General features: G+C 45.1%; 2 protein-coding genes across 4 annotated transcripts in view; one reads left to right on the forward strand and one right to left on the reverse strand.

Moving 5' to 3' along the window:
* INTS8 (integrator complex subunit 8) overlaps positions 1-1,147 on the forward strand; it is a 21,592-nt gene extending 20,445 nt beyond the window's left edge. The window contains exons 24-27 of the mRNA XM_059863932.1: positions 301-374; positions 451-515; positions 610-653; positions 933-1,147. Coding sequence (XP_059719915.1) covers positions 301-374; positions 451-515; positions 610-653; positions 933-1,049 — 300 coding nt within the window. The 3' untranslated portion in view covers positions 1,050-1,147. The remainder of the gene's footprint in view (positions 1-300; positions 375-450; positions 516-609; positions 654-932) is intronic.
* Positions 1,078-14,628, reverse strand: CCNE2 (cyclin E2). 3 transcript variants are annotated; one of them, XM_059863953.1, is made up of 12 exons: positions 14,553-14,628; positions 13,054-13,092; positions 12,850-12,958; positions 12,611-12,670; positions 10,556-10,707; positions 8,681-8,816; positions 6,553-6,699; positions 5,252-5,347; positions 4,382-4,516; positions 3,631-3,742; positions 2,822-2,976; positions 1,078-2,442 (listed from the first exon to the last, which is right to left on the reverse strand). In XM_059863953.1, exons 2-12 carry the CDS (start codon positions 13,065-13,067, stop codon positions 2,341-2,343), a joined length of 1,218 nt encoding a protein of 405 aa, XP_059719936.1. In that variant the 5' UTR covers positions 13,068-13,092; positions 14,553-14,628; the 3' UTR covers positions 1,078-2,340. The 3 variants fall into 3 exon arrangements, with proteins under 3 accessions (XP_059719936.1, XP_059719946.1, XP_059719927.1); XM_059863963.1 differs by having other exon boundaries at positions 12,611-12,667; positions 14,572-14,602; XM_059863944.1 differs by having other exon boundaries at positions 14,572-14,602.
* Between the last annotated feature and the right edge of the window lie 10,076 nt (positions 14,629-24,704).

Raw genomic sequence — 24,704 nt, forward strand, 5'->3', positions numbered from 1 at the left:
GGGGTCAGTCATTCTCCAAGAAATAACAAGGCTTGTACTGGGCTCTGCTTTAAAAGCTCTTAAATGCATTTGGAAACCTGGAAGCCAAGTCACTCCGTTCTGATCTGAGTCAGTCCTCTTTTCTTGTAGCTGTTGCTACTGCCATGTCAGAATGATCTGTGTTCAGGTGCTCAGAACTTGCTTGCCCTGGAAACAAGGTCTAGATTAGGTCTAGAAAAGAGTGGAATGAACAAAGCATTGCATGGAAGGTGTGTTTTGGGGAATTGAGGCCATCAGAGTCACTCAAGTCTTTCCTTACAGGTGGCTATTTTGTGCCAGTTCCTCAGAGAAGTAGACTATAAAACTGCTTTTAAGGCACTGCAGGAACAGAACAGGTAAATGTTACAACAAAGTTTATAGATGCCTGAACACAGTATGTGACTCTGTCAGTTAACCTGCCTTGTCTTTCAGTCACGATGCCATGGATTCTTACTATGAATACATCTGGGATGTCACCATCTTGGAGTACTTGACATGTATCCTTTTGCTGGAATACCACACATACTGGATGTTGACAGATTAGAAAAAGTCCATTACCTACCTAAGTGACTTTTCTTGACTCATCCTCAGATCTCCACCACAAAAGAGGCGAGACAGACAAGCGGCAGATAGCAGTAAGTTAACTCAGGGTGCTGGGATTTCTTTAGAGAGTCTTTCCGCCCCTGAAATCACCTCTGAAAAGATGGTTTCAGTTCCAGTCTAAATTTTGTCACACCATTCTTTTAGAATCTGGGTGCTTATGTAAAGTTGTGGCTGAAGGGGTGGGGTGATGGGGCATACAGGAAATAAATGCAGAAGTAAATCACCCATGGAACTAGTGCTGAAAGTGCCTTGAAATGAAACAGCTCTACTGGAAGACCTCATGCTGGTTGTGTCTCCTCTTTTGTTTCAAGATAAAAGCCATTGGCCAGACAGAGCTGAATGCCAGCAATCCCGAGGAAGTCCTACAGCTTGCTGCTCAAAGAAGGAAAAAGAAGTTTCTTCAAGCAATGGCAAAACTTTACTTTTAGGCTAATGCTGGAAGACTTACAAAATGTGTAGAAGTGAAAAAAAAATCTTTCAAGACTTTATTATTTAAAAAAAAAATCATTTAAATTTTTGTACAACATTTACAGTCTAGTATCTTTCTTCTTAGAAATAGATGAAATCTTACAATAAACCCCTTATTTTTACAAACTGTACAGAAGGCTGGAAGCAACTGCAGCTAGTTCCACAATGGCTTGTTTGAGAAGACATGAATTCAAGTTTGCAAAGTTGTTGTGAGTGTAATGTGGATGTGGGTGGCACTTGATGCTCTAGTGCAGCATTGTGGGCTGCTCAGTGTAATGTAACACTTGTCCCTAGGTCTGCAGCACAGATTGGAGCATCATGAAAGAGGGAAGAGGAATGGTACCCTTCTTTCCCAGTACTGCCCTTCATCACAGAAGTGACTCAGAGGTAGTGAATATTCCAAGGCAAACACAGTAGTTAATGCTGTTTATAAACACTGCTGACATACAGCTCCACAGTTTAAAATACTGTTCCTATGACATGAGTGGTTGTAGAGTACCTGCAGCTCCCTTTGTTCCATACCTTCTCCAGTTTTCATGCTTTTCTTTCTTGTTGCAATTGGGCAGCTGGGGACTGTACTTCTTCCAGTTAGGGTTACTGCAGCAGCAGGTTCTTTGCTGGTACTCTTACCTGAGGTCAGTGATACACTAAAACTGAAGTTTATGGCAGGCCTAAAGGGCCTTAAATACATCAGCCTCCTGTGGAGCTGGGATTTGATACAAGGCTGGCTGCACTGTCCTGCACGTGCAGAGTGGTTTCAGAAATGTGAACTGCTCACCCATGGGCCTCTGTAATACTGCACCTGAGCTGGGGGCACTGACTGACACGAGTGAGCTCTGACCTTCCCAGGAAAAGAAAAAGAGTCAAGAAGAGGTAATACGTACAAGCTGTCAATGTTCTCCTGCTCAGCTAACCCAAATTAAAGCAAGTCTGCCATGTAAGCTGAGTGGACAAATCTTGCCACCCAGCCCTATTTAAAAATGTTCTTGAAAGTTATAAGTTAGGAATTCAGTTCTCACCATTAAATCATGTCAGAATGGACCAAAGTGGTCCAGGCTCTTGTGACAGCAGGGTGCAACGCTCAGCTGAGCTCTTTTTGTCAAGTCTGTAGGAGGATGCTCGTCTCAGTTTCCATCTACTCTGTCTTTTGCTGCCCAAATCTTTAATGGTAGTAAAGAGCATGAGTCACCTTTAGTGTGGTCTTGTTCTGAAGCACCAAGTCCTGTTTCTGAATCTGTTCATGACTGTATTTCATTTCTTCTCTGTGCTTTTGGGAGGGGTTATTATTCCTCCAGTTGACACAGGTGATAACTGCCCTGGGGCAGTAGACACTACTGCACTATTAACTTCTTCCTGCATAATGGGGAAAGAAGACAGCAGTTAATACCTGTCACAAGCTCTCCTTTTTTGTGGCAGGAGGAGGCAGCAGTGCTTCCTCACACCACTCACACAATTCAAGCGCTCTAGAGTCAGGATACTGAGAAAACCGAAGTGACATTGTATAACAAAGTTACAAACAGCTCTACAGTACTGGTAATGCAAGTGTGAGCTGGGAGTGTTAGGGTAAAGCAGGTGTTGTTTATAGCATCACTGGTGGTTGGCACTCACTCAACTGAGGTGAGCCAGGCCAGGTGTGAGCAGGGAGGTGCTTTGGCCACTCAGAGCTGCCTCAGGACAAGGGATGTGTAATGAACTCTAAGCTGCCCAAACTGCACATCCACAAACCACTTACCAGCATGTCCAGATAATTTGTGTGGGTCTGGATATTGTGTCGATCTTCCGCTGCAACCTTCTTGAAGTTCTTCAGCTTCACAGGGACCTTTTTTGCCACATTCACGAAAGGAACCATCCATTGTACACACTCTGAAATGCTGTCCCAATCTAATCCTGAAGGGTAGAACACCAGAATATATTCTGAAATCATGAGGGAGTTGCACAGTGTTCCCATATGGCCATGAGTTAAAAAACACAAATAATACTGCAGATAAAAATTCAGAAACATCCTCCCAGAAACAGCCAACATTTCCTAATGATTGCTACTTATAAGGGTGGTGGCTGGAGGGTCAGTGGAGGTCACAAGGGTTGTCCTTGCTTTCCAGGGGAGGCTGAGGTGATCTATGGCTTGAACACAAGATTGTGGGTCATGCTATAAAAACACACTGGGTGTTGCTGACAGACATGCACGACTACTTGAAAACTACATTTCAGGAGAAAAAGTGGCCAAATATATAGCTAATGATCCCCCAAACACCTGGAAGTCATAGAGCAAATATTAGCCCAAAAGCAAGAACAATAAATGTTTCAATTCCTTAGCAAAAGCTGCACTGCTGGTGTTTCCTTCTTCTGCGTCCCTGTAACATCTGAAATAGTGGTAGGAAGTGAAATTAGAAGGAAAAGAAGCACACAGAACAAATATTAGTGTCCATGTAGGTTTTGGTCTTTGCAGCTTGGAAAACCAATACCATCTTAAGCAAATTTGGGTCTGTGACAGCTTCCGGAATTCCCTGCCCAACAAGGCCAAGCTTTGCAGAGGCATCTTACCTGAAGCTTTCTTAACTATTTCAACTGAGGTATAGTGGCAGAGCGCTGCAGCAGCTAGTGTTCTGTACTGGAAGTCCAAAGAATTCACATCCAGAATACACAGGTCTAAAAGCTGAGGACAGGAAGAGTAACAAATTTTAGCAAGCTGATACTTTAGCATGATCCTTTCTCAGAGAGGGCTATGCACACGGCAGGCCTCCTACAGCCTGTGCCCCAGAACAGGGCTGAGCTCCAGGAAGACATTGTCTTAAATACTACCTAGTGCAGTATTTACACCACTGAGCTACCTGGCTGCAGTAAGCCTCTCTGAGGCTGGGCACAACACATGCCCATACCAACAGAACCATAGCTCTTCCAAAATAGTCAAAACACTCCCCAGGCTGCCTTCCTGGCAATTAGACAGAAACACTGTTAAGGGCAACGCAGGTAAAAACAGCCTAGAGTCTGAAATTATCCACCTTCCTCTCAGAGCTGTCACTACTGTTTACAGAAGGCTGGAGTTATTAAAGAAATAAAATGGATTTTTTATTTTTCCAGCTCACAGAAAAGTCTTAAAGTATGTGAAAGCAGGGAGATGAGAAACACGGGGCTAATTGTCCTCAAAACTGAATTTCTTTGGTGGATTCAAACTTGCATGTTCCTTAACAACGTAACAGGTGAGGGGGAAACAAGGGAACACTTAGGACAAAGTGGCTTTCAAGGTGTAACATTCAGTGCCCCAAGAACCATTTTCCAACATTTTACCACCTACCTGGGCTATTTGAATGAATTTTTCCTGAGAATACTGAGGTAGCAGTACTTTTGGAACATCCTTCAGAGCATCCACTTGAAGATAGAGGTTCAGCCAAGAGACAATTGTCACTGGACAGAGTTCCCATTTTAAAGCCTGAAAACATTTAACAAACAGTTAAGTGCCTTAAACCAATCAAGGATAGTTTTGTGCTCTTGCTCTGATTTCTTCCTATACCTATCCTGAGATTATTGCACATGTCCTTAAAAGACACTAAAAATTATTTACAATTTTAAGTACAAGTATTCTTTTTAGGTTGCATTCTCACTGCTTTTTGAAAAGGCTGTATTAGGATCAAGCACAAATCTGTATCCTTTCACCTATGTAGTTGGATTTCTGATGTCTTCTCCATTCAGAAGCTGGAAAATTAATCTTATTTCCTCAAGCTTTTGGGCTAGGTCTGTGACCCTGCAGCTCATATCTATTAAGGAAGAATAAATGTATAGAATCCTGTGCTGGTAAAGATAGATCCTTTCCAACACGAGGAGCACCAAGCGGTGTGAAGTTTTTGCCTGTCTCCCCAGACACCTAGACAGGAGGGGATGTTGGCAAGTGCAGTACATTACAGTGACAGCCTTCCAGCCTGCCTGTGGCTGGCTGCACTCTTGAGAGCTTTTACATTCACACAAGCATGAGAAACCTGCCCTTTTCTACCAGTCAGGGATGGCATCCCAGCTAGGGTGTCAGAGGTCCACACACACAAAACAAAGGTTCCACTATTGTGCAGAAACAGGGACAGGTTCCTTTTCCTAAGCAACTAAGTGACATTAAAACAGAAGGCTCAGCTGGAGGGTCTTTCACTCAGCAGTTACAAACACAGCAAATTATTACCTTTAACATAATAAGTTCCATTCTTATGATATCTTCTTCACTGCAAGCACCATCAGTGACGTAAGCAAATTCCTGTATTTTAGGAGCGTAGATTTCCTTTAAAGGGAGGGAAAATGAAGATGAGTATAACTTACAGTTCTAAGAAAGGCTGAGAAGATACTGGGAAATACTTTTCTGTCCATATTGACATGTTAACATTTCTTATGCTACAACAGTGTTTTTTTCATTATATGAACTGACATGAAACTTACAGGATAAAGAGATGACACATAACCTTCTTGGGTTTTAGTATCTGTGGTACAATGCAATGGACTTACTGCAACCCTTTGAGCTTCTGGGGAAATAAATGCTGACCAAGCAATCAGAACACCCTTTCATTTATAAATCTTCCTACTCAGCCATTCCAATGCTGTAAAAACATACATCATCCCAATTCTCCTACAGATGGCTGCTGGTAAAGGTTACCTGCACTGTCAGTACTGATGAAATTGCCTAAATTTAAAAAAAATAAAAATACAAAGAGAAAAGCTAAAAAAAAATGAGAGAAAATTCCACAACCAGCCACTGCAACTGTCAAAATCCATGGTGCAGAGATGGTCAAGGAAATTTGCCAAAGCCAGTCATGCCAGCTGGGGCCAAGCATAGTTTGGTGTGTAAATAGAAGAGAGTTTGCCAGCAAAACTGCTTCCCTACCAGCTGGCTCTGTGACCACCATGGCCCCATGCGATTCCTTAGGATAGGAATGACTGCTCTCAGTGTACAACCTTGCTTTGGGAGCCACAGTAAGATCTGGGGGTTCCAAGATAACTTAAACCCAAGTTTTCCTGTCAGTCTAACCCACTATGCATTATCCAAAAGTACGTGCTCTTGGCCCATGGATGTAGCCCACAATGTCAGGTATCACCATTGCTGCACTCAGGACTCACACTCCACTAAATGGAGGATATTGTAAGGGTATCAGCCTGATGCACAGGCAGTTTGAGACTTAGGCTTGGTTTTGTTCAAGTCCCACACCCATTCCTGAGATTGTCTGCCAACTACTGTATATTTGGAAAAAGACAAGACAAAACAAAACTACTTCTAGCACATTTGCATGCCTTTTAAGTTTATGTGGTCTCCTTCCCTGCTGCTGGAGAAAGGGAGGACGAAAACTACTCTCCGAGAGACTGAAGGAAGAGGAAAAAATTTCCCCTTCTGACCTTCAGTGTTGTTCAAAAGATTCAGACATGAAATAATTGTTATAACTGTCTTTTTAGTTACTCCAAATTCAATATCCTCCTCCCTGTAACAGAGCTTCTTACCTCAAGTTTGGAGGCAATAAATAATGAGGTAATTCCTATGAGCTGAAGCATGCTCTTGTTAATGTTCTTTTGTGTCAACATGAATCTATCAAAGAAGTCTTGAGCTAGGTAGAAGGTTTCCCGGTGGAGTGCATACACCTCGCACACCTACAACAGGGGAAAAAACCCAAAAGTTTTCTGTTATAAAACTCTGTATACACACACTGGAATATTCAAGCTTTAACAGCAAAATGCAGGTTCATCTTTTGCACACACAAAGCTTCACATACCAAGGTGTGGTATGATGCAGTGGTTAGCATGGGATTGGAAAAGGTATTTCCCATGCTCCCACCTCAATGTGAATTGCCTATGATGTACTAACAGACTTTCAAGAAATGCTTTTTCCAAATGAAATAGCAACCATTTTTCCACTGAAAGAAGAAAGCCTGTTGAGGAAAAAAACCCAACAGAACAGCAACACCTACACATACACACACTAATTACCTTGATTAAGAATACTCTCAAGCCTTAAGCTGAAGTCAAATCCTCACTGAATTCCCAGTAGGTCTGTCCCAGGGCAGAGCCACTAAAAAAATCAAAATCTTGGGCTCTACAGCAAAAAAGCCTGAAAGCTCCTGCTGGAGTGGGCCGTGCTGGCAGGCCAGGAGCACTGCCTGCAGCCCCTCAGGCACACCAACAGCCTCACTAAGCAGGAACAAAACTGCAGGAGCTGCCATCTGCTCCATCCCATTGCTGGTTTCCCTGGCAGGGAGAACTTTTAATACTCGCATTGCATCAAAGTGTTTCAAATGCCAGTTCAACAAAAAAAGAAAGGAGAGTGCCCAGACCTGGAGATCTTAGGGAGAGCCCTACATTTCATCTAATCTCTAATTGAATTGGGAGGGGCTAACACATATCATCTGCAACTCCATACTCCTTTCACAAGTAGAAAGCCGTTTATTTAATTACTTATAATCTACATGCAGTAAAGAACAAGAACAGAAAAGAACATCCAAGAAACAGATCCCAGCCACTTCATTATTTTACTTGAATACAAAGTCAGAATAAAACCTCGCTACTAAAAGCTATTTCCCAAGATAAGGCTGGAAGCTCATTTGCAAATTAAAGCCCTTCCTGACCACCAAAAATGCAACTGATTGGCAGAAATAGCACAGCCCCACTCTTTTAAACCTGATAATTGATGTGTTACCCTGATACTATTAACAACTGCTCCAAAGAAGATTCAGAACTAAAACTGTACAGACCAGGCCTGCCCATAAATAAACGGCAGAGTTTCTAGAAGCGTATTTCCTAACATAATAACACTTGGTCATGTTCAGCAGTATCTGTTATAATGTTACAGAAGTCTGTTAGGAACTACTGAAGAGGTCTCAAAGTTGCTGGGATTTAAATCCATTGTGGCATATAGAACCACTGAGCTGGACAAAAGCAATGCCCTTGTTGATATTTTTGTTTGGAAGTTAGATGATTTCCTAATTCAAAATTTAAAAAAAAAAAAGGCAACAAATCAATTTAATGGTGACATGTAAATTCCACATTAGAGGAACTAGTGAAGCACACAACTGGAATAGTTTTTTACTCAGAGTGTATTAAAAAAAACCTTTAATTTTTCTTGAAATTCCTTGCTAATATGACTTATTTGTAACTTTTTCACATAAGAAGCTGTCTGTATCAAGAACCTTTCCTTGTCAGCCACTGATATAGTCTGGTCTCTTCCTATGATAAAATTTAAAATGTGCTATGAAATCAGAAATTAGCATCATGGACTGACACTCAAGAGCTCTTGACATGGTCTGGGTCATAAATCCTCAACAGATGCAGTTTTCTCATGGCTTAGATACAGTCTACCCTGCAAGTTAGAGATCCATAATTTCAATACAAGTGTCTCAAAACCAGATTTCTCTCCCTTGCAGGCTGTAGGGTGCCACAAGCAAAAGTTAAACACTGCTAGCTACTGTCCTGGGGGGAAGTTCAGTGCCTCCTGCCTGGGAAGGCCCAGATGTAGATCACCAAGAGCATCAAAAGCAGTCACTTGTTCTGGTTACTATGAGATCTTTATGAAAAAGCTGTGCTTTTACCTGCCTGCTTCACAGGCATAACACATGATAAAGTAACTAAAGATACACACCTCTAAGAGCCAGTCTAGCAGTATCGATCTCATGTGAGGTTGCAAACTAGAATGTAGCGATGTGAAGTGTTTGCAGTGAGCATATCTGTTTTCCTTTGTCAGGATGTTGAGCCAGACATCTTTGGAATTTCCCCAGCTATGGAAAAAAGTAACACAAAGCATTATTAAGTATATACACAATTCACAAAAAAACCCAAAAAACAACACGTTATTATTTACAGACATTCAAAAACAAAAAGAAAAATTCCATACTATAAGATCCTTATGGTAATTGGAAAACTGCAGGAATATTTGGAACATTTTACATCACCGCAACAGCAGCTTGGCAAGACGACCAACAAGTCCAGTTCTACAGAAGAGGCAGTAAAACTGAACATGTGCCTCTCAAGGCTGCACATGCAACTAGAGTTCCCTGTTTTGCCTAGTTTGGTGGCTGTTCAGAGAGCAGGATAAAGCCAAACCCTCCGCCTAAAAGAGAACAATATACTCCTCAGGAAACACAAAGCATACTTAAGTTGTCCAGCTTAGCTTGAGAAAAACTGGAGATAGTGTTTAAAAGTCACTCATCCATCCCTTTATTTCCTAGCTTACTTCAAGGCTCAGAAGCAAGATATTTAGAGGAAAATTGTGTTCTTCTTTATTGCTAACTTATAATTTATTAGTACTCCAGTCTGTTTGGGAAGTTGATGCCTATATCATCAATATGGCTTTATTTGTAATTGTCACTATCAATCCATATGGGCTTTTTCTTAGATGCACTTCTCATCCTGCAGGTACCAAGAGGAAAAGCATGTTAACCAATGAAATTATGATTTCCTACTGAAATTTTTGGAGTTATGTATTTACCTTTCCCCAAGGAGAAGCAGAGAGACAGAGCTGATCAGTGGTATTGCCTACAAATTTTAACCCAAGTCAGTTTCACTCTGTTGCCCCTCATAAGTTAGAAGCTGGGGAGATATTTGCTTGTTTAATACATAACTCTCTCCATTTAAGCAGTCAGGCATTGAGAAATGAATTATGATCTTCTTACAGTACTTAGGGAAGGATGAAGAAGGCAGGAAAAGTAAATTATCCTCTCATTCAGCTAATCAGAAATGATGGAGTTCAGCTTTACCAGATGCCTGTCAACAACAGGATTAAGCACCTTGCATGGAACTCTGTATCTGAACGGGTCTTTGAGGTAAAGCATCACCTGGCAGCATCTTGAAGTTCTGATCCAGTTTGGGCCAGCACAAAAAAACCACCAAGGTATATCTATAGAAAGGTTCACCGAAAGTAATGCTACCTGTTCTGCTTCTCTTCTCACTTATCTTGGCAGAAGTTTTCCTTAACACGTTGCAGTAAATTTACCACCTCTGTCATTAAACCCCAGGCTGATACAAACAGCAACTGGGGACTTCTCTAACACAGCCTAATCTAAGCTATCTCTCTGCAGAAGGGCAATTGTCTAGAACTGTGACTGCACCAAGCACATTGCATTGCATTAGCAAGCTACCTGCACAGTGATATTGCCACAAGTGTATTTGAACATTTTAAGTTCTTTAAGAAAATTTTGTTAAATATTTTTTGGCCACAGTTCCAATAGCACTGAAAGTAGTTTATTTTAACTATTATGTGCCTCTTAACCCTTAGAGTGTCCAGTGTTAAGTTATAAAAGGACAGCTCTGAAATGTGAAAGCTATATGTCTGGTGTGTTTATAAGATCAGGGAAAAAAATATTCAAACAACCAAATCCAACAATTTCTATCCTTTGCTTGTACATCAAATCTTTTATGAGATGAGGAGACAAGTAGATGTATGTATTATATAAGTACATAGAACAGATTTTGTTAGAATACTTCAGACAACAATGATTACTGCATCTGTTAAACTTACTTGAGTTCTGGCAAAGGTGATGGATTTATGAAGAGGTTCCTGAATCTGTACTTTTTGAATCTCGAGAAGTCAGTGGTTACTGATTCTTTGTGAGGTGTTTCAATAATTATACAAGGTGAGATGCCTCCTGTTATCGTGGGGGGCCAACAACTCTGCAAAATAAACAAGGTATCTTTTAAATGCTGAGTTTACTATGAGAGCAAGAAAGGCAAGGAGCAGATTAGAGTAACAGCAACAGTATATGTAATGTACATTAGTCTTTCTAGATCTCAGCATTGATTCAAGCACTGAAACCAAGAAAGAAGAAAATGAAATGCCAACTAAACCTTCCATAGTCAAGACGGATAAATTGGATGTATTTGGGAACTCAGCTTTAAGAAAGACAACCATCTTTAGTTTATGAACCCACCAGTAGCCTATTCACTGCTTGAAAAGCTCAGTTACAGTACAAATGCAAAGACATTAATTGCTACTAAAACACAGGACATTAGGTTGCTAGTCCAATCTACTTATCTGTTCAGAGGGAAAAGAAAGGAGGGGGTGGAGGTTTTACTGTCTCTCAGTGGAAATTCAGCAACTTGTTATCTTCCAGTTTAGTGCTCCAGAGAGGAGCCACCCATCTCAGCTCCAGAGCTAGATACCCACTGAGCAAGCAGCAGCTGAACTCTCTCTCAGCTTGCCAATGCCAAATATGGGATGCAATGACTCAAAATAAGAAGACTGCAAAGGTATTCCCACAGAAAGCCTTAGAGAAGCAATTCCAGATTACTTTAGTAATCTGTAACTTGTTTCACTAATGCTTATTTGGTTGTACATAACCAATATGAGTAAGGAGGTATCAAATCCCTGGAGCACATGCAATGCTGTAATGGCTGACAGCCTTCAAAATGGTGTCACAGAACTTCAATTATTCCCTGTGGAGCTGAGAGGGAATCCCATTCACAAAAAATGGCAACGCCTGTCCCTGAACACAGAAGCTTTTCCTATACAGCTGACTAGCAAGATAAGCTACACAGGATTCCTCAGTATATCCAAACCTGTTTATAGCCAGACTGAAGTAACCCAAAAGTGAAGGTACACACTGCAGCAGAACTGACCTTAATGCACACAACCAAGAGAAAGGGTAGGTCCTACTCCTCCTTCTCTCCTGTGATCCTCACTGCCCAAGTTCCACTTCAATGCTTGCCAGATCCTCTGCAGGGTTAATTCACTAACCTGGCAGAACTTTAACTTATTTTCTAATGCCAAATTAGCAAGATGAACCTGCCTACTGCTTTGCTCAAGGAATGGAGCAAAGCTGGGGATGGAGTGTGTGGCCAGCTACCAAGGAAGAAGAGACAGGGAAACAGGATTTCCCCCTTTCAGCAAAGTTGAAACACTTAACACTTAAATTTTGCTCCAGGTACAGCTGATGTACTTATGAAGCATTTTTTCCTACTCAAGATTTACAAAGACAACTTCACAATCAGAAGAGTTCTGCTTCACCATAGCTGTTAGTCTCATTTACTTTACAAACAGAATAATTACAAACAATATTGTTTGCAAGAGAAAGTTGTAATATTTTACTAGTCTCCTTTACAATAGAAAACCATAAGACCTGTCAGTTTTAAGAGCTTACTGTGTTAGTGAAAACACATTCCTAAATTGACTTAAATAATCAAAAGAACTGTTAAATGAAACTAAAGATGGTTATGAATCTTAACTAAATGGCCATGAAACCACACCTAAAGTTAAAACAAGTGCAGTGATCTTGTTTAGACTTGCCTCTAGGCCTTACCTGCTCTATATATGGAATTGTTCTGAAATATCAGGGGTCATTCTCTTTTTTCACCTAATCTTACTCTGCAGTGGCTTTTACATTGAAGGATCTTTTATCTGCAACCAAGTCATGTGTAAAACAGATAAAAAGGTGCTAAACTCCCATAGTTTATAATACCTAAAAATACAAACTTTCCCTATTCAGTACTTTCTGGTGTGGAATGCATGATTTCACACCCAACACAAACCTGACAGACTCCCTCACCTAGTTTGAAATGGTATTCACAACTGAATTACCTTAATTTCATATTGATGTTTTTTTGCAATTTTTCCATCTTCTCTTTTCTTAATCTCCTGCTGAAAAGAGAGATGCACATCAATACACTGACAGTGACCAGCACACCTTCCTACAGCTCAGAAAAACTCTTGCTACCCCTGCCCCACTTTGTAACTTGGCAAAGTAAAGACTGCCCCATCCAAATGCACTGGAGAGCTTACAGTATCACCCAACTTCCCAAGTAGCTCAAATTGCTTACTTCTGCTGTTCTCCTTTTTCTGGTCTGGAGATAATCTAGTGCTTGCAGCTCTTGCGGAGCCTCTTCTGGACAGGACAGTGGCTGCTGCTGTTTGGCTTGCAAACGGCTACTGTAAAGAGCAAAGAGTAAAAAGACATTAGATGTTAGGAGAGCAGCAGTTGTTAGACTAGTAGAGATACTCTTAGTACAATGCTAATAGCTTACCTGCGTCTTGACATCTTCTCTGGGCTATAAGGTCTCTACCTGGATCAAAGTAATAGGATAAGCTCAGTTAGTGTGTCCTCACAAAATTAGAGCCAAGTTCCCCACTTTGTGTCATGAAATCATCACAAAGAGCAGCATGATTGACACAGCTCAAACAGAAGGGCACAAGTATTCCACTGGCCTGAGGAATGCCCAAGCAGAGCAGGACTGTGGTATATAAGCACATGCAGCTCCATGTCCTGCTGCAGGGTGCCCAGGTATGCCAGCAGTTTAGCTCAGGCTGCCGGGGGGTGGGGGCAGGGAAGTTGTAAAGGGACATTTCCCACACAAGAGGATGTGGGGAGTCCCGGGGGCTGTGACCCCTCTAGTCCCTCCACACCCTCCATTCCAGGCACCCACACAGACACAGGTTTTGACGCTGCCGCTCCCTCAGGGGCGATGCCCCCCACACCTGCCGGGATGGCGGGGCCGCGATGGGCCGGGCGCCGCCGCCCGCGCTCCCGCCGCGCCGGTTCCGCGCCAATTTCCAGCGAGCGGGGAGGCGGTGGCGGCCTGTGCCGGGTCAGGCTGGGCTGGGGGCACCGCCGGCGCCCGCCTTCCCCTCCCGAAGGGCCGATCCGACACCCACCCGCTCCCGAGGGTGCTGAGGGGACGCGGGAGGGGCAGGTCCGCCGTCCCGCCCCCACCCCCCCCCGCGCTCCCGCCTGGCTGAGAGCGCGGCTCCCTCCAAAACCTGAGGGGGAAGGAAGGGGCTGCCGGGACGGCGCCTCACACGCGGGGACACCCACCCCCCGCCGGGACACCCCTCAGCGGGACCCCCCAGTGCAGGGACCGGGGCTGTGAGGGGATGTCCCCACAGGCACCCCATTCCAAGGGCCAGGGCGGGGAGCCGGGTCCCGCCGGGGTGCGGCGCAGGCGGGCGGCCGGGGTCAGCCCGCCAAGCTGCTCGGCCGGCATCCCCGCCCCCAGCGCGCCGGGCTCCCTCCAAAACCGGGCAGCCCGCCTCCCGCGGGGCTCTCCGCGGTGGGACGGGGGGCAGCCGATGGCGGGATCCTGCCGGCACCCCGGCCCACCGCACTGCTCCCTCCGGTGATGCCGTCCGGGCCATCGCTACATTTCTGCCCCTGCGGATGGGGCCGTCCCCGGGGACATCTCCCCCCAGGCTGTCCTCAGCCACTCTCCCTCCAAAACGCTGCCCGGGCGGGCGAGCAGCCCGCCTCACAGCTCCCGGTCACGACTTCTCGTCACCGCTCCCGCCTCACCGCTCCCGGCCTCCGCTGCCAGTGCCCCCTTCACACACCCCCCCTCCCCCCCCCCACTCCCACCACCGGCACCGTGTCTGCCAGTACCGCCACCACCACTACTATCATCACCGCCATCCTCAGCACGGCCACCGTTCCCATTATCATCCTTAGCAGCATCACTGATGCCATCATTAACATCATCATCATCGTTATTACTATTATTATTATCATAGCCCAGCCAGCCCCCGTGCTCACCGGCGGGACCCCCGCGCACCTCCGCCGCTGCCGCCCGGACCGCGCTGCTCAGCTGGCGCCGGCGCCAACCCGCTATATAGCGCGGCCCGGCCCGCGTTGCGCATGTGCGAGGGCGGCAGGCGGCTCCCCCGCCCGTCCGCCGCCCGCGCCCCGCTCGCCCCAGCGCCGCCCCTGTGCGGCGGAGCCGAGCCGACCCCCGCGCCCCCCGGGATACCCCGCGTCCCGGCCCGGCTGCTCCAGCTCCGCCGGCAGAGCGGCAGGCAGTACCGGCAGGAGCGCTGCCATCGCTGTCACCGCCCGCTGCCCCGGCACCGCTCCGCCGCCTGCCCCGCTGGGGGGGGGGGGCACCCTCGGCACCATCACCCCGCTCCGCTCCAGTCCGCTCCATTGGGCCCCGGGCCCCGTCAACACAGCGGCGGCTCCGCCGGCAGCCCCGCGCGCCCAGCGGGGCTCAGCCCGCCCGCCCCGGGGCGGGGCCGCCGGCGGAGCCGCCAATGGGAGCGCGCGGAGCGGCGGCAGCGTGCGGCGGCCCGGGATGTAAACACGGCCCCGCCCCGCCCGCCGCGGCTGTCAGCCCCCGCGGCACCGGCCTGACAGGATCCCCGCCACCAAGCCGGGCCGGTACCGCACCGACACCCCGCACCATGCCCGGGGCTGGCCGCCGGCAGCCGCAGGCTGTCATGCACCCCACTGCACGACGGCGGGGTGGAGAGGAGGCTCAAGAATGGCCTCATGGCTCTCTACAACCACCTGAAAGGAGGTTATAACCAGGTAGGGGTCATCCTCTTCTCCCGGGTAACAAGGGGCAGGACAAGAGGACAGAGTCCTAGGCTGCTCCAGGGGAGGTTGGAGTTGGACATTACAGAGAATTTCTTCACAGAAAAGGTGATTAGACATTGGAATGGACTGTCCAGGGAGGGGTGCAGTCACCATCCCTGGAGGTGTTTGAAGAAAGACTGGATATGGCGCTTAGTGCCACGGTCTAGTTGACATGGTGGTGTTCGTTTGGAGGTTGGACTCGATGATCCCAGAGGTCTTTTCCAACCTAATTATTTCTGTGATTGTGTGCCAGCTGAAGACAGGTCTACCCCAAGCACAGCCTCCATGGCATCATGTGGACAAGCCCTATTCCCTACAGAGCAGCTTTCCACACCTTCCAGCCAGGCCCACCTCAGGGTCCCACTGTGTCCAAGGGCGGCAGGTCCCACTGCAGGAGCACCCACCCTGCAATCCCCTTCTCCAGCAAATGATACTGAAGCTTACCCTCAGAGCCAGTACACCTCCTGATAACATCACTCAATGGTTGCATGGAGTTTTCTTAATACATATTCCAAAGCAACTCCCAAAAAAACCCCACACTATCCCAAAAGCAACCAAACCCCACAGCACACATACCTAGCAATGTTGTAAGCAGACACTTTTCTTTAAAACACCCAGTGCAGGGCACCCACAGCCATTTTGCTGATGGGGAACAACTGGCACTTTCTCGCAGTGCTGAGCACGTCCTGCAAGACAGCAAAAAGAGAAGCCATGTCTGCCTTCAAGTAACTCCACATGTTCTTCTTTTTTCTTATTTTTCTTTTCCCAAGTGTAACATTATTGAAGAGTAAGCATAAGTTTTTCCTCCAAGTATGTATTATAATAATTAAACACAACAACCAGGTGCTTATCCTCTGGTAGCTTTGCCATTTTAAAGGGCAAGAGAAAAAGCAGTGCAGCCCACCAAGGCAGAGATGTCACAATAGGGTCACTGACAACAGTTTAACAGGTCCCAAGTTTTGGGCAGCAAAGGGCCATCTCTCAGCTGTGTGTCCTTACAGCAGCTGATGAAGTGGGGCCAACAATTCCTGCAAACTTCATGTGAAGCACTGACATGTGCAAGATGGACATTGCAGCCAGCCAGCCACCTCAGCTCTGCAAAATGTCTGTTCTAGACCTTGTCATGAAGAAAATCTGCTAGTTGCGACTCAAAAGGAATGCAAAAAAGCCCCAAACTCACTGTCATTTAAACAATCTTCTGTCAACTGAATATATTGCATCAGCTCATTGCAAGAAATCTAATCCATGTCATAGTTCAGGATGCCTGCAGTAGACGTGCAGGTATATCTTCCACTGAAATTCACCAGCAAGATGCATCCTGCTCTCTGGAAGCTCATCTCCTACTCCACTGACTACAGAGAAAAGGTGGTCCCCTGAATTTGGGCCAACTTGGCCTAACTGACCTCCTGCCTTTAGCTGACTTGCTGAAGTTGAAATTCTACCATAGATAATTTGTTAAAAACAACTGAAACTTCAGCTAGCAAGAGAAGAGAGACAAATTAGAATTTTTCCCTAAAAAACCCTATACCCCTCAGAGATGCCTGATTAGGGTTTGTTGGCAACCAGGCTCCACACAGCAAAGTGGGTTTGGTACATCAGGAATAAATTCCATGGTGCATTGTGAAAGGAGAATACTGTAAAGGGAATGGTAGCTAAAAATTGAATGGGACAAGTTGGCCACGAATAGGTCTTAGCACAAAGACTGTAATGATTATGCTGCTCATTTTTCTAGACCTTTTGATGTGAGCTGCTGCAGGTCACCTGCCACATTGTTGTGGTTTTGATTCAGTAGTGGAATATGCACCAGGTCCCATGAGCATTCCTCATCCTGCCAGCAACTTTTCCTATAAATTTTCATCAGTAAAAAAATCACACAGAACAACTAACCAAACCAAACCAAAACCCCAGAAGCTAATGTGCAATTGAATCCTGCAGCAGACAATGAAATTATGATTTTAATGCAAGTTAACACACTGACCTTTTGATGTGACAATAAAGCTGAAGTGGGTTAGTTTGCACTGGGACATTTCCAAGTGGATTGATACATAATATATCCTGTTTCACTGTGTGGATGCCTCCTTAGAGAGGATGAATGTAAAATAAGATTTTTTTTTAAGCTGAGAAGTGTTTGTGTTGGGATCTGGCAAGTCCTTTTAGATACCTAGTGGTTTTCTTTTTTTTTTTTTTTTTTCCCTATATCACTTGTAGGTATATTCCAGAGAAGGTGTTAAGGCATTCCTTACAAGTTTACACACCTGAGATTGTTTTTCTTGGTTATCCTTTTATGGATCTATTTGAAGGAGCCTGGAATCTACAAAGGATCTAAAATGCACAGATCTAAAGCTGTGAGGATCAATCCAATTACTGTGTGCCCAATACAGCTCTTCTGCCAGGGAGTTTCTGAATCCATTTCGTTGTTCCCAAGGAAAGAAGCAGGATTTCATTAGAACATTTGTACACAGCTCCACTGTGATCTGGGCACAAAAATAACATGGAATATCATGTCCCATATCCCTCCTCCCTTGCAGTAAATCTATTATTATGGTCATCTGCTTGTGCTGTCAGGCTTTGTCCTTCTCAGTCACAGCCATTTTGTCAAAGCTGTTCTGTAAGGTAGTTACGGGAAAGGCCTGCTCTTCTGTGGATGAATGTCACTGTTTTTAAAAGTTTTAAGGTTATTTATGGCTTCAGCTACATAACCTAAACAAAGCATCATTAAAGCTTTATACCTCCTAAAGAGAAATACTTTAGCAGGAAGTTACACCCTTCCATAAAGGTATTTTTTTATGTTGAAGAGTCTGACAGCTTGAAACCCTGAGGTTTAAAAACCTCTTGTTTTCTGTTAGAATCTACAGTGTTCTACTTTCTTCTTGTTTCATTCAGAGACCTTTTTACAGAATCACAGAATGGTCAGGTTGGAAGGGAGCACAGTGGGTCATCTGGCCCAACCTCCCTGCTCAAGCAGGGCCATCCCAGAGCACATGGCACAGGATTGCATCCAGACAGTTCTTGAATATCTCCAGTGAGAGGGATATTCACAATCTCTTTATTTTTAAACAAGGCATGATGCAGTTTAATATGAGTTAAAGAGTATTTTTAAGACCCTACGAAATGAACTAATTTTGTGGTTGGTTTTTTTGGATTTTTTTCTGATATGGTGGGGAGAGAGCTCATATTACAGTTATTAAGAACCTGTTAGCTAAAAAATAGCAGAGTAAACCTTTAGTCATAAGCAAATTAATATCTCTTTCTTAGGCAAATACCAGCAACAGAGAGCATAGGCAAAGAGCAGCTATTGATAAGCAGCTTGTATGATAATCAAATCAGCTTAAGACATCTAAACTAAGAGTTTTAACTAAAAGATAATAACTAAGAATTATTTTAATAATAGAGGAAGAAAACTCAAGTAAAGATCACGAATAAGTTACTAGTTCCTTTACAATTTACAGTGTCAAGCCTTGGACAGTATAGCATGATACAAAGATTTCCTCTTTGAATTAAGTTTTTGAAGGCACTCTTTTAAAGGAGGTGGGGAGTCAGAGTCACCAGCCTTTTAAACTCACTTTCAGAAGGTAGGTGGTGTCACTTCACAGCAGTTATAAAGCAAACCAATGAACTATGTCCTTCTGACTCTTATTAGTATCCTCTTTCTTTTTGAGATCATGCACCTTTCTTATCAGAAGAAAGCTTGGAAAAAAAACAGTCTCTTGTTCTGAAAGCCCTTTTATGCAGAAGGCACTTTATTTGTATCCATGAGAACTCATATTCATGTCTCCTTTCCTGTACATGAAGATTTAAACTCCTGCTGTGAACACACGAAAGGTGAAACACCTTTAAAGAACAATTCTTACACTTAATCTGAACAAAGCCCACAGTCACACCCCAGTAGGGACAGTGTCTCTCCATTGAGAAGGAGCACCTGTAGTGGTGGTTCATGTTCAGCTGCTGTCATGGAATCATAGACTATGCTGAGTAGAAATAATCCACATCATCAAGTCCCACTACTGGCCCTGCCCAGGACACCCCAAGAATCACACCAAGTGCCTGAGAGCATTGTCCAAACAATTCTTGAACTGCGTCAGGCTTGGTGCTGTGACCACTTCCCTGAGGAATCTGTTTCAATGTTCTCTACCATCTGGGTGAAGAACCAGAATTTTTCTGATAACCAGCCTAAACCTCCTGACTCAGCTTCATGCTGTTCCCTTGGGTCCTGCCACTGGTCATGAGAGGGAAGAGATCAGTCCCACCCCTCTGCCTCCCCTCGTGAGGATGTTGAGGTCTCCCCTCAGTCTCCTCCAGCTGAACAAACCTACCTCAGCTGCTCCTAATAAGGGTTTTCCCTCCACCATCCTCATGGCCCTCCTTTGGACACTCTCTAATAGTTTAATGTCTTCTTTATGTTGTGGTGCCCAAAACTGCCCCCAGCACTCGAGGTGAGGTCACCCCAGCTCAGAGCAGAGCAGGACAATCCCCTCCCTTCCCTGGCTGGTGATGCTGTGCTCCCCCAGACAGGGTGGGCCCTTCTGGCTGCCAGGGCACTGCTGGCAGGGCACTGACTCATATTCAACTTTCCACTGACCAGGACCCTCAGGTCCCTTTATGTGGCACTGCTCTGCAGTCTCTCGTTCCCCAGGCTGCCCCACCCCGCACACAGAATCTGGCACTTGTCCTTGGTAAATTACATACTGTTGGTGATTGCCCATCTCTCTATCTGAGTTCTCTCTGCAGGGCCTCCCTGACCTCAAGGGAGTCAACAGCTCCTCCCAGTTTGCTGTTCTCGATAAACTTAGGATTTCTTTAAGCACTGTGTCCAAGTTGTTAATAAAGTTCTTGAAGAGAACTAGGCTGAGGATGGGGCCCTGCAGAACCCCATGAGTGACAGGTCCCCAGCCTGGTGTCACCTCATTCACTGTAACCCTTTGTGCCTGAGCCCTGAGCCAGCTGCTCACCCATCACACGATGTGTTTATCCAGTTGTGTGCTGGGCATTTTGTCCGGAAGGATCCTGAGAGAGACAGTATCGAAAGCTTTGCTGAAGTCCAAAAAGGCTTTCCTAGATCAGCGAGGTGGGTTACCCTGTTACAGAAGGAAGTCAGGTTTGATAAGCAGAACTTTCTCCTCATGAAGTTGTGCTGGCTGGGACCAATGACTGCATTGACCTCAAGGTGTTTTTCAATACCTCCCAGAATAATAATATTGTCCATTATTTTACTAGCACTAAAGTGGGACAGGTCTGCATTTTCCAGGGTTCCCCTTCTTGCCCTTCTTGAAATTGGGCCAATGTTAACCAGCTTTCAGTCAGCTGGGACCTCTCCAGATTCCCAGTTCAAAGTCAAGAGAGATTTTGTGATGACATCAGCTAGTTCTTTGAGGATTCTTGGATCAATCTCATCAGGCCCTCTAGATTTTTAGGGATCCAGCTGGAGGAGTAGATCCTGCACAAGTTCAGGGTGAGCTGGGATTTGATAATTTTCACAGCCATGGTACTCCAGCTCCGAGCACTGAGACCCCCTTGGTTCATCATCTGTGTTGAAGACAGAGGCAAAGAATGCATTAAACACCTCTGCCTTGTCCATGTCCCTGTTTGTAAGGTGCCCATCCACATCCTGTAACAGCCTGATGTTATTTCTATGCTGCCTTTTGCCAGTAATGTATTTGAAAAAACTTCAGTCTCCCACATTTCTGGCCAGCTTCAAATCCAGCTGATCTTTGTCTGCACGAATTTTCTCCCTACAGTGGCAAGCTGCATCTCTGTATTCTTCCAGGTCACCTGACTTTGCTTCCCCTGGGCACACATCTTCCTTTTTTGTCTTAGATCCAAAAGAAGATCCCTGTTCACCAAACCAGCCTTCTGCTTGACTTCTGACACTGGGGAATTGCTGCTCCTGTGCCCTTAGGAGGTGATGTTTAAAAGTGACCATCTCTGACAAACCCCAGCATTACTGAAACATTTCCCAGGGGACTTTTCTTACTAGCTCCCTGAGCAGCCAAAAGTCTGCTCACCTCATGTCCAGAGTTGAGGTTTTCCTGCACTTTTCCTCCTATCAACAAGGATTTTCCTGCACTTTTCCTCTAGTCATCTCAATCACTTTGTAGTTGCTGTGGCCAAGATGGCATCAGTCACCACATTGCTCACAAGATCCACTCTGATGACAAGCAGCAGATCCAGGAGAGCACCTTTCTGAGTCAGCTCCCTTAGTACCTGTTCCAAAAAATTGTTGTCCACAGCTTTTAGGAATTTTCTGACCCAGGCTGTACCAGCTGTGTGATGCTCCCAGTTAATTTCTGGCAGGTTAAACTTCCCCATAAGGACGAGAGTAGTTGATTTGAAAGTGTCCCTCAGTTATTCAAAAAATAATTTGTTGATGTCATTGTCCTGCCTGACAGCTCTATAGTAGACTCCCCAATGACATCTACATTGTTTGCTCCTTGATTCTTATCCAGAGTCTCTCAACTGTGCCATTGCCAACTGTGACCTCCACACATTCCAGCCCTTCCATTACATAGAGTGCCAACCCCTACCTCCTCTGCCATGTCTAACCCTCCCAAAGAGCCTGTAACCATGCAAACATGTCAACCTGCACCCCCAGGTCCTTTTCTGACCGGCCACTTTCCAGCCGCTCTTCCCCAAGCCTGCAGCACTGCATGGGGTTGTTGTGATTCAAGCAAAGGATCCAGCACTTGGCCTTACAGTATCTCAGACCACTGGCTGTGGCCCATCAATTATTCTTCAGTCTCACACCATAGATAGAAGAGCTAGAATTGAAATCCATTGCTAGGAGTAGACAAGGGGATACTTCTGCCCATGTCAGTCTCCCCTTTCTTGATCAAGATTTCATCTCCTTTGTTTACCTTGCAAGAATTGACAGCTCTTGGCTGATAACCACATATCCCAAAAGCCTGAGGTCTCCCTTCTCTTTTCCACCTCTCTCTGCTGTTGATTCTCTGTACAGCCTCATTTCAGGGAATCTACAATTCTTTTAGCACTCTGATAGATTTATTTTTGTGCAGAAGGGTTTTTTTTTATTATACTGCCCAAGTCACCTTGCTTTGACACAACAATTTGAAGTCTATAGAAGAAAAATATAGACATATGGCACAGCCCATGTCTGCAAGCTGGGATCTGAACCCTGCTGCTGGACACTAGCCTAGTTTTGTTACTCTTATCTATTTGTTGGGGTTTTTGTTGTTGTTATTATTCCTTTTCCCTAGCTTTCTCATGAAATTGCAATAGTTATTTGCCTTATTAAGGCATTTGAGTGTTGAGCTATCAGTCTGCCCACAGAACTTTTGAACAAGTCAAGACTCTTCTGAAGTATTAGTTATACAGCAGTAACTCCAGAACAGTATTTTCATCAAGAAAAAGCTGGCTGCAAAAGGTATCCTGTTAAGTCTCAGCTCAGTCTCATTTTCTCTAAGACTGATAGATCATGACCACACCGTGGGAAGAACAATGCCACAGCAGCATCAGCATGTTTTTTTGATGAGTCATTCCTATATGTTCCAAAAAGCCCAAACCTTCCTTGCAAGTATCACTCAATAACAGTCACAATGTTTTGTGGCTATAAACATGCACCAGAAGTCAATGAAACAAGGAACACAGATGAAGGCACTGTATCAGAGACAGACAAGGATTTATATAGACAGAAAACTGGAATGTAAAGTGAGAACTTAAGCCAATAGCTACACTAATGCAACCCTTCATACAAACATTTTTGCTTCAGCACAGAGAAGTTACAAAAACCACTAGTTCATGGTGTTTTGGAGACTGTCCAAGCTAAATTTCAAAATTTGCATCAGGTGTGAAATAAACACCACCAAAAGGAACACTATCAGCTTAACTATGTTAGGTTATCTGTATAGCTACAATAATACAAGCATAATTGATCAAACCTTCTCCTGAAGAATACTGTACAGCTCTCAGCATCAACCTGCTGCTTTGATAAATGTACAGGACAAAATCTACATTTCAAAGGGAAAAATTTTACTCAATTCTTGCTCTGGGAAGATGGATGCCTTGTTGCACAAATACCTTTTCACTGCTGTCAGCTAAATAGATCATTTTGTCACCCTGCTTGTTTGGTGGGTGAGAATTAAATCAGGAACTACTTGTAACAACTCAGCCCATACAAATCCATGGAAGCCTGTATCCAATGTGCTGAGAGAGCTGGCTGATGTAATTTCAAGGCCAATTTCCATGATCTTTGGAAAGCCACAGAGATCAAGGATCCCCAGTGACTAGAGGCAAAAACCCCCACTCATTCATACAGTTTCAGAAAAAGCCATAATAACAACATGGAGAAGATCACTGAGGCCATTTCTTACATTCAAGGATTTCCTGTATTTCAGCTTGCACACACTGCCTTTTGTCCTTTCACTGGGCACCACCAGAGCAGAGTCTGGCCCTGCTGCCTTTATTGCCCCCTTGAGCTGTTTATATACCTTGACAAGATCCCCTCTGCCTTTTCTTCCCCAGCCAAAACAATCCCAGCTCTCATCATCTCCTGCTTATTTCAGTCTTCAATCCTATTATGCCCTGGCCTTGTTGGATACCCTCTAGTACATCCATGCCCTCTTTTGGTAGGAGCTCAGCACTGGACATGCCATTCAGATGTGTCTCACTGGCCCAGGGTGGAGGTGCAACATCACCTCCCTCCTCCTTGCTGTCAACACCCTGCCTGATGCAGCCCAGCAAGCTCTGAGTTTCTGAGCCAGCTCCTTCACCACTTATGGGTGCATCCCATAAGACTGCGTATGGTGCATTTTTTTAAGCATTTCTTACCTTGAGACTTCTCATCCAAGGGTTGAGCCTCATTGCTTTCACATTTCCCACAGGCATCAGGGGCTTGCATTCCCCAGGGGGGGGTCTTCCCATTAGACACCAAGGCAAAGACATGGAGTACCTCAGCCTTCTCCAAGTCCTTTGTCACATGGATTCTGGCCCCCTCCACACCCCTGGCCAAGTTCAGCTGCAGGTGGCTTTGCTTTGCCTTCCCTAACCCCATCCCTAGGCATCTGCACAGGGTCTCTGCCCCCTCACAGGATACCTGTACCAGCAGCTTTCCATACTGATTTTTTCATGGTGGTGGATGGCAGGGAAATGATAGGCAGTAGGGCATGAGTTGAAACAAGAGAGGTTCAGCCAAGATATAGAAAAAATCCCCCCCCAACAGTGCACATTTCATGTGGTTTTTATCTCCGTCCTGTTCACCCATGGAGTTCCTGCATGTTGGTCAGGAAAGGCAGCAGTCAGCAGAGATGTGCAGCACTGCTTGGACGCACGCAGTCACCTGACCAGCAATGCAAACCAAGTCCCAGAGCAACTGCTGTACTA

Source organism: Haemorhous mexicanus, chromosome 1 (assembly GCF_027477595.1).
Source record: "Haemorhous mexicanus isolate bHaeMex1 chromosome 1, bHaeMex1.pri, whole genome shotgun sequence".
NCBI classification, from domain to species: Eukaryota; Metazoa; Chordata; class Aves; order Passeriformes; family Fringillidae; genus Haemorhous; species Haemorhous mexicanus.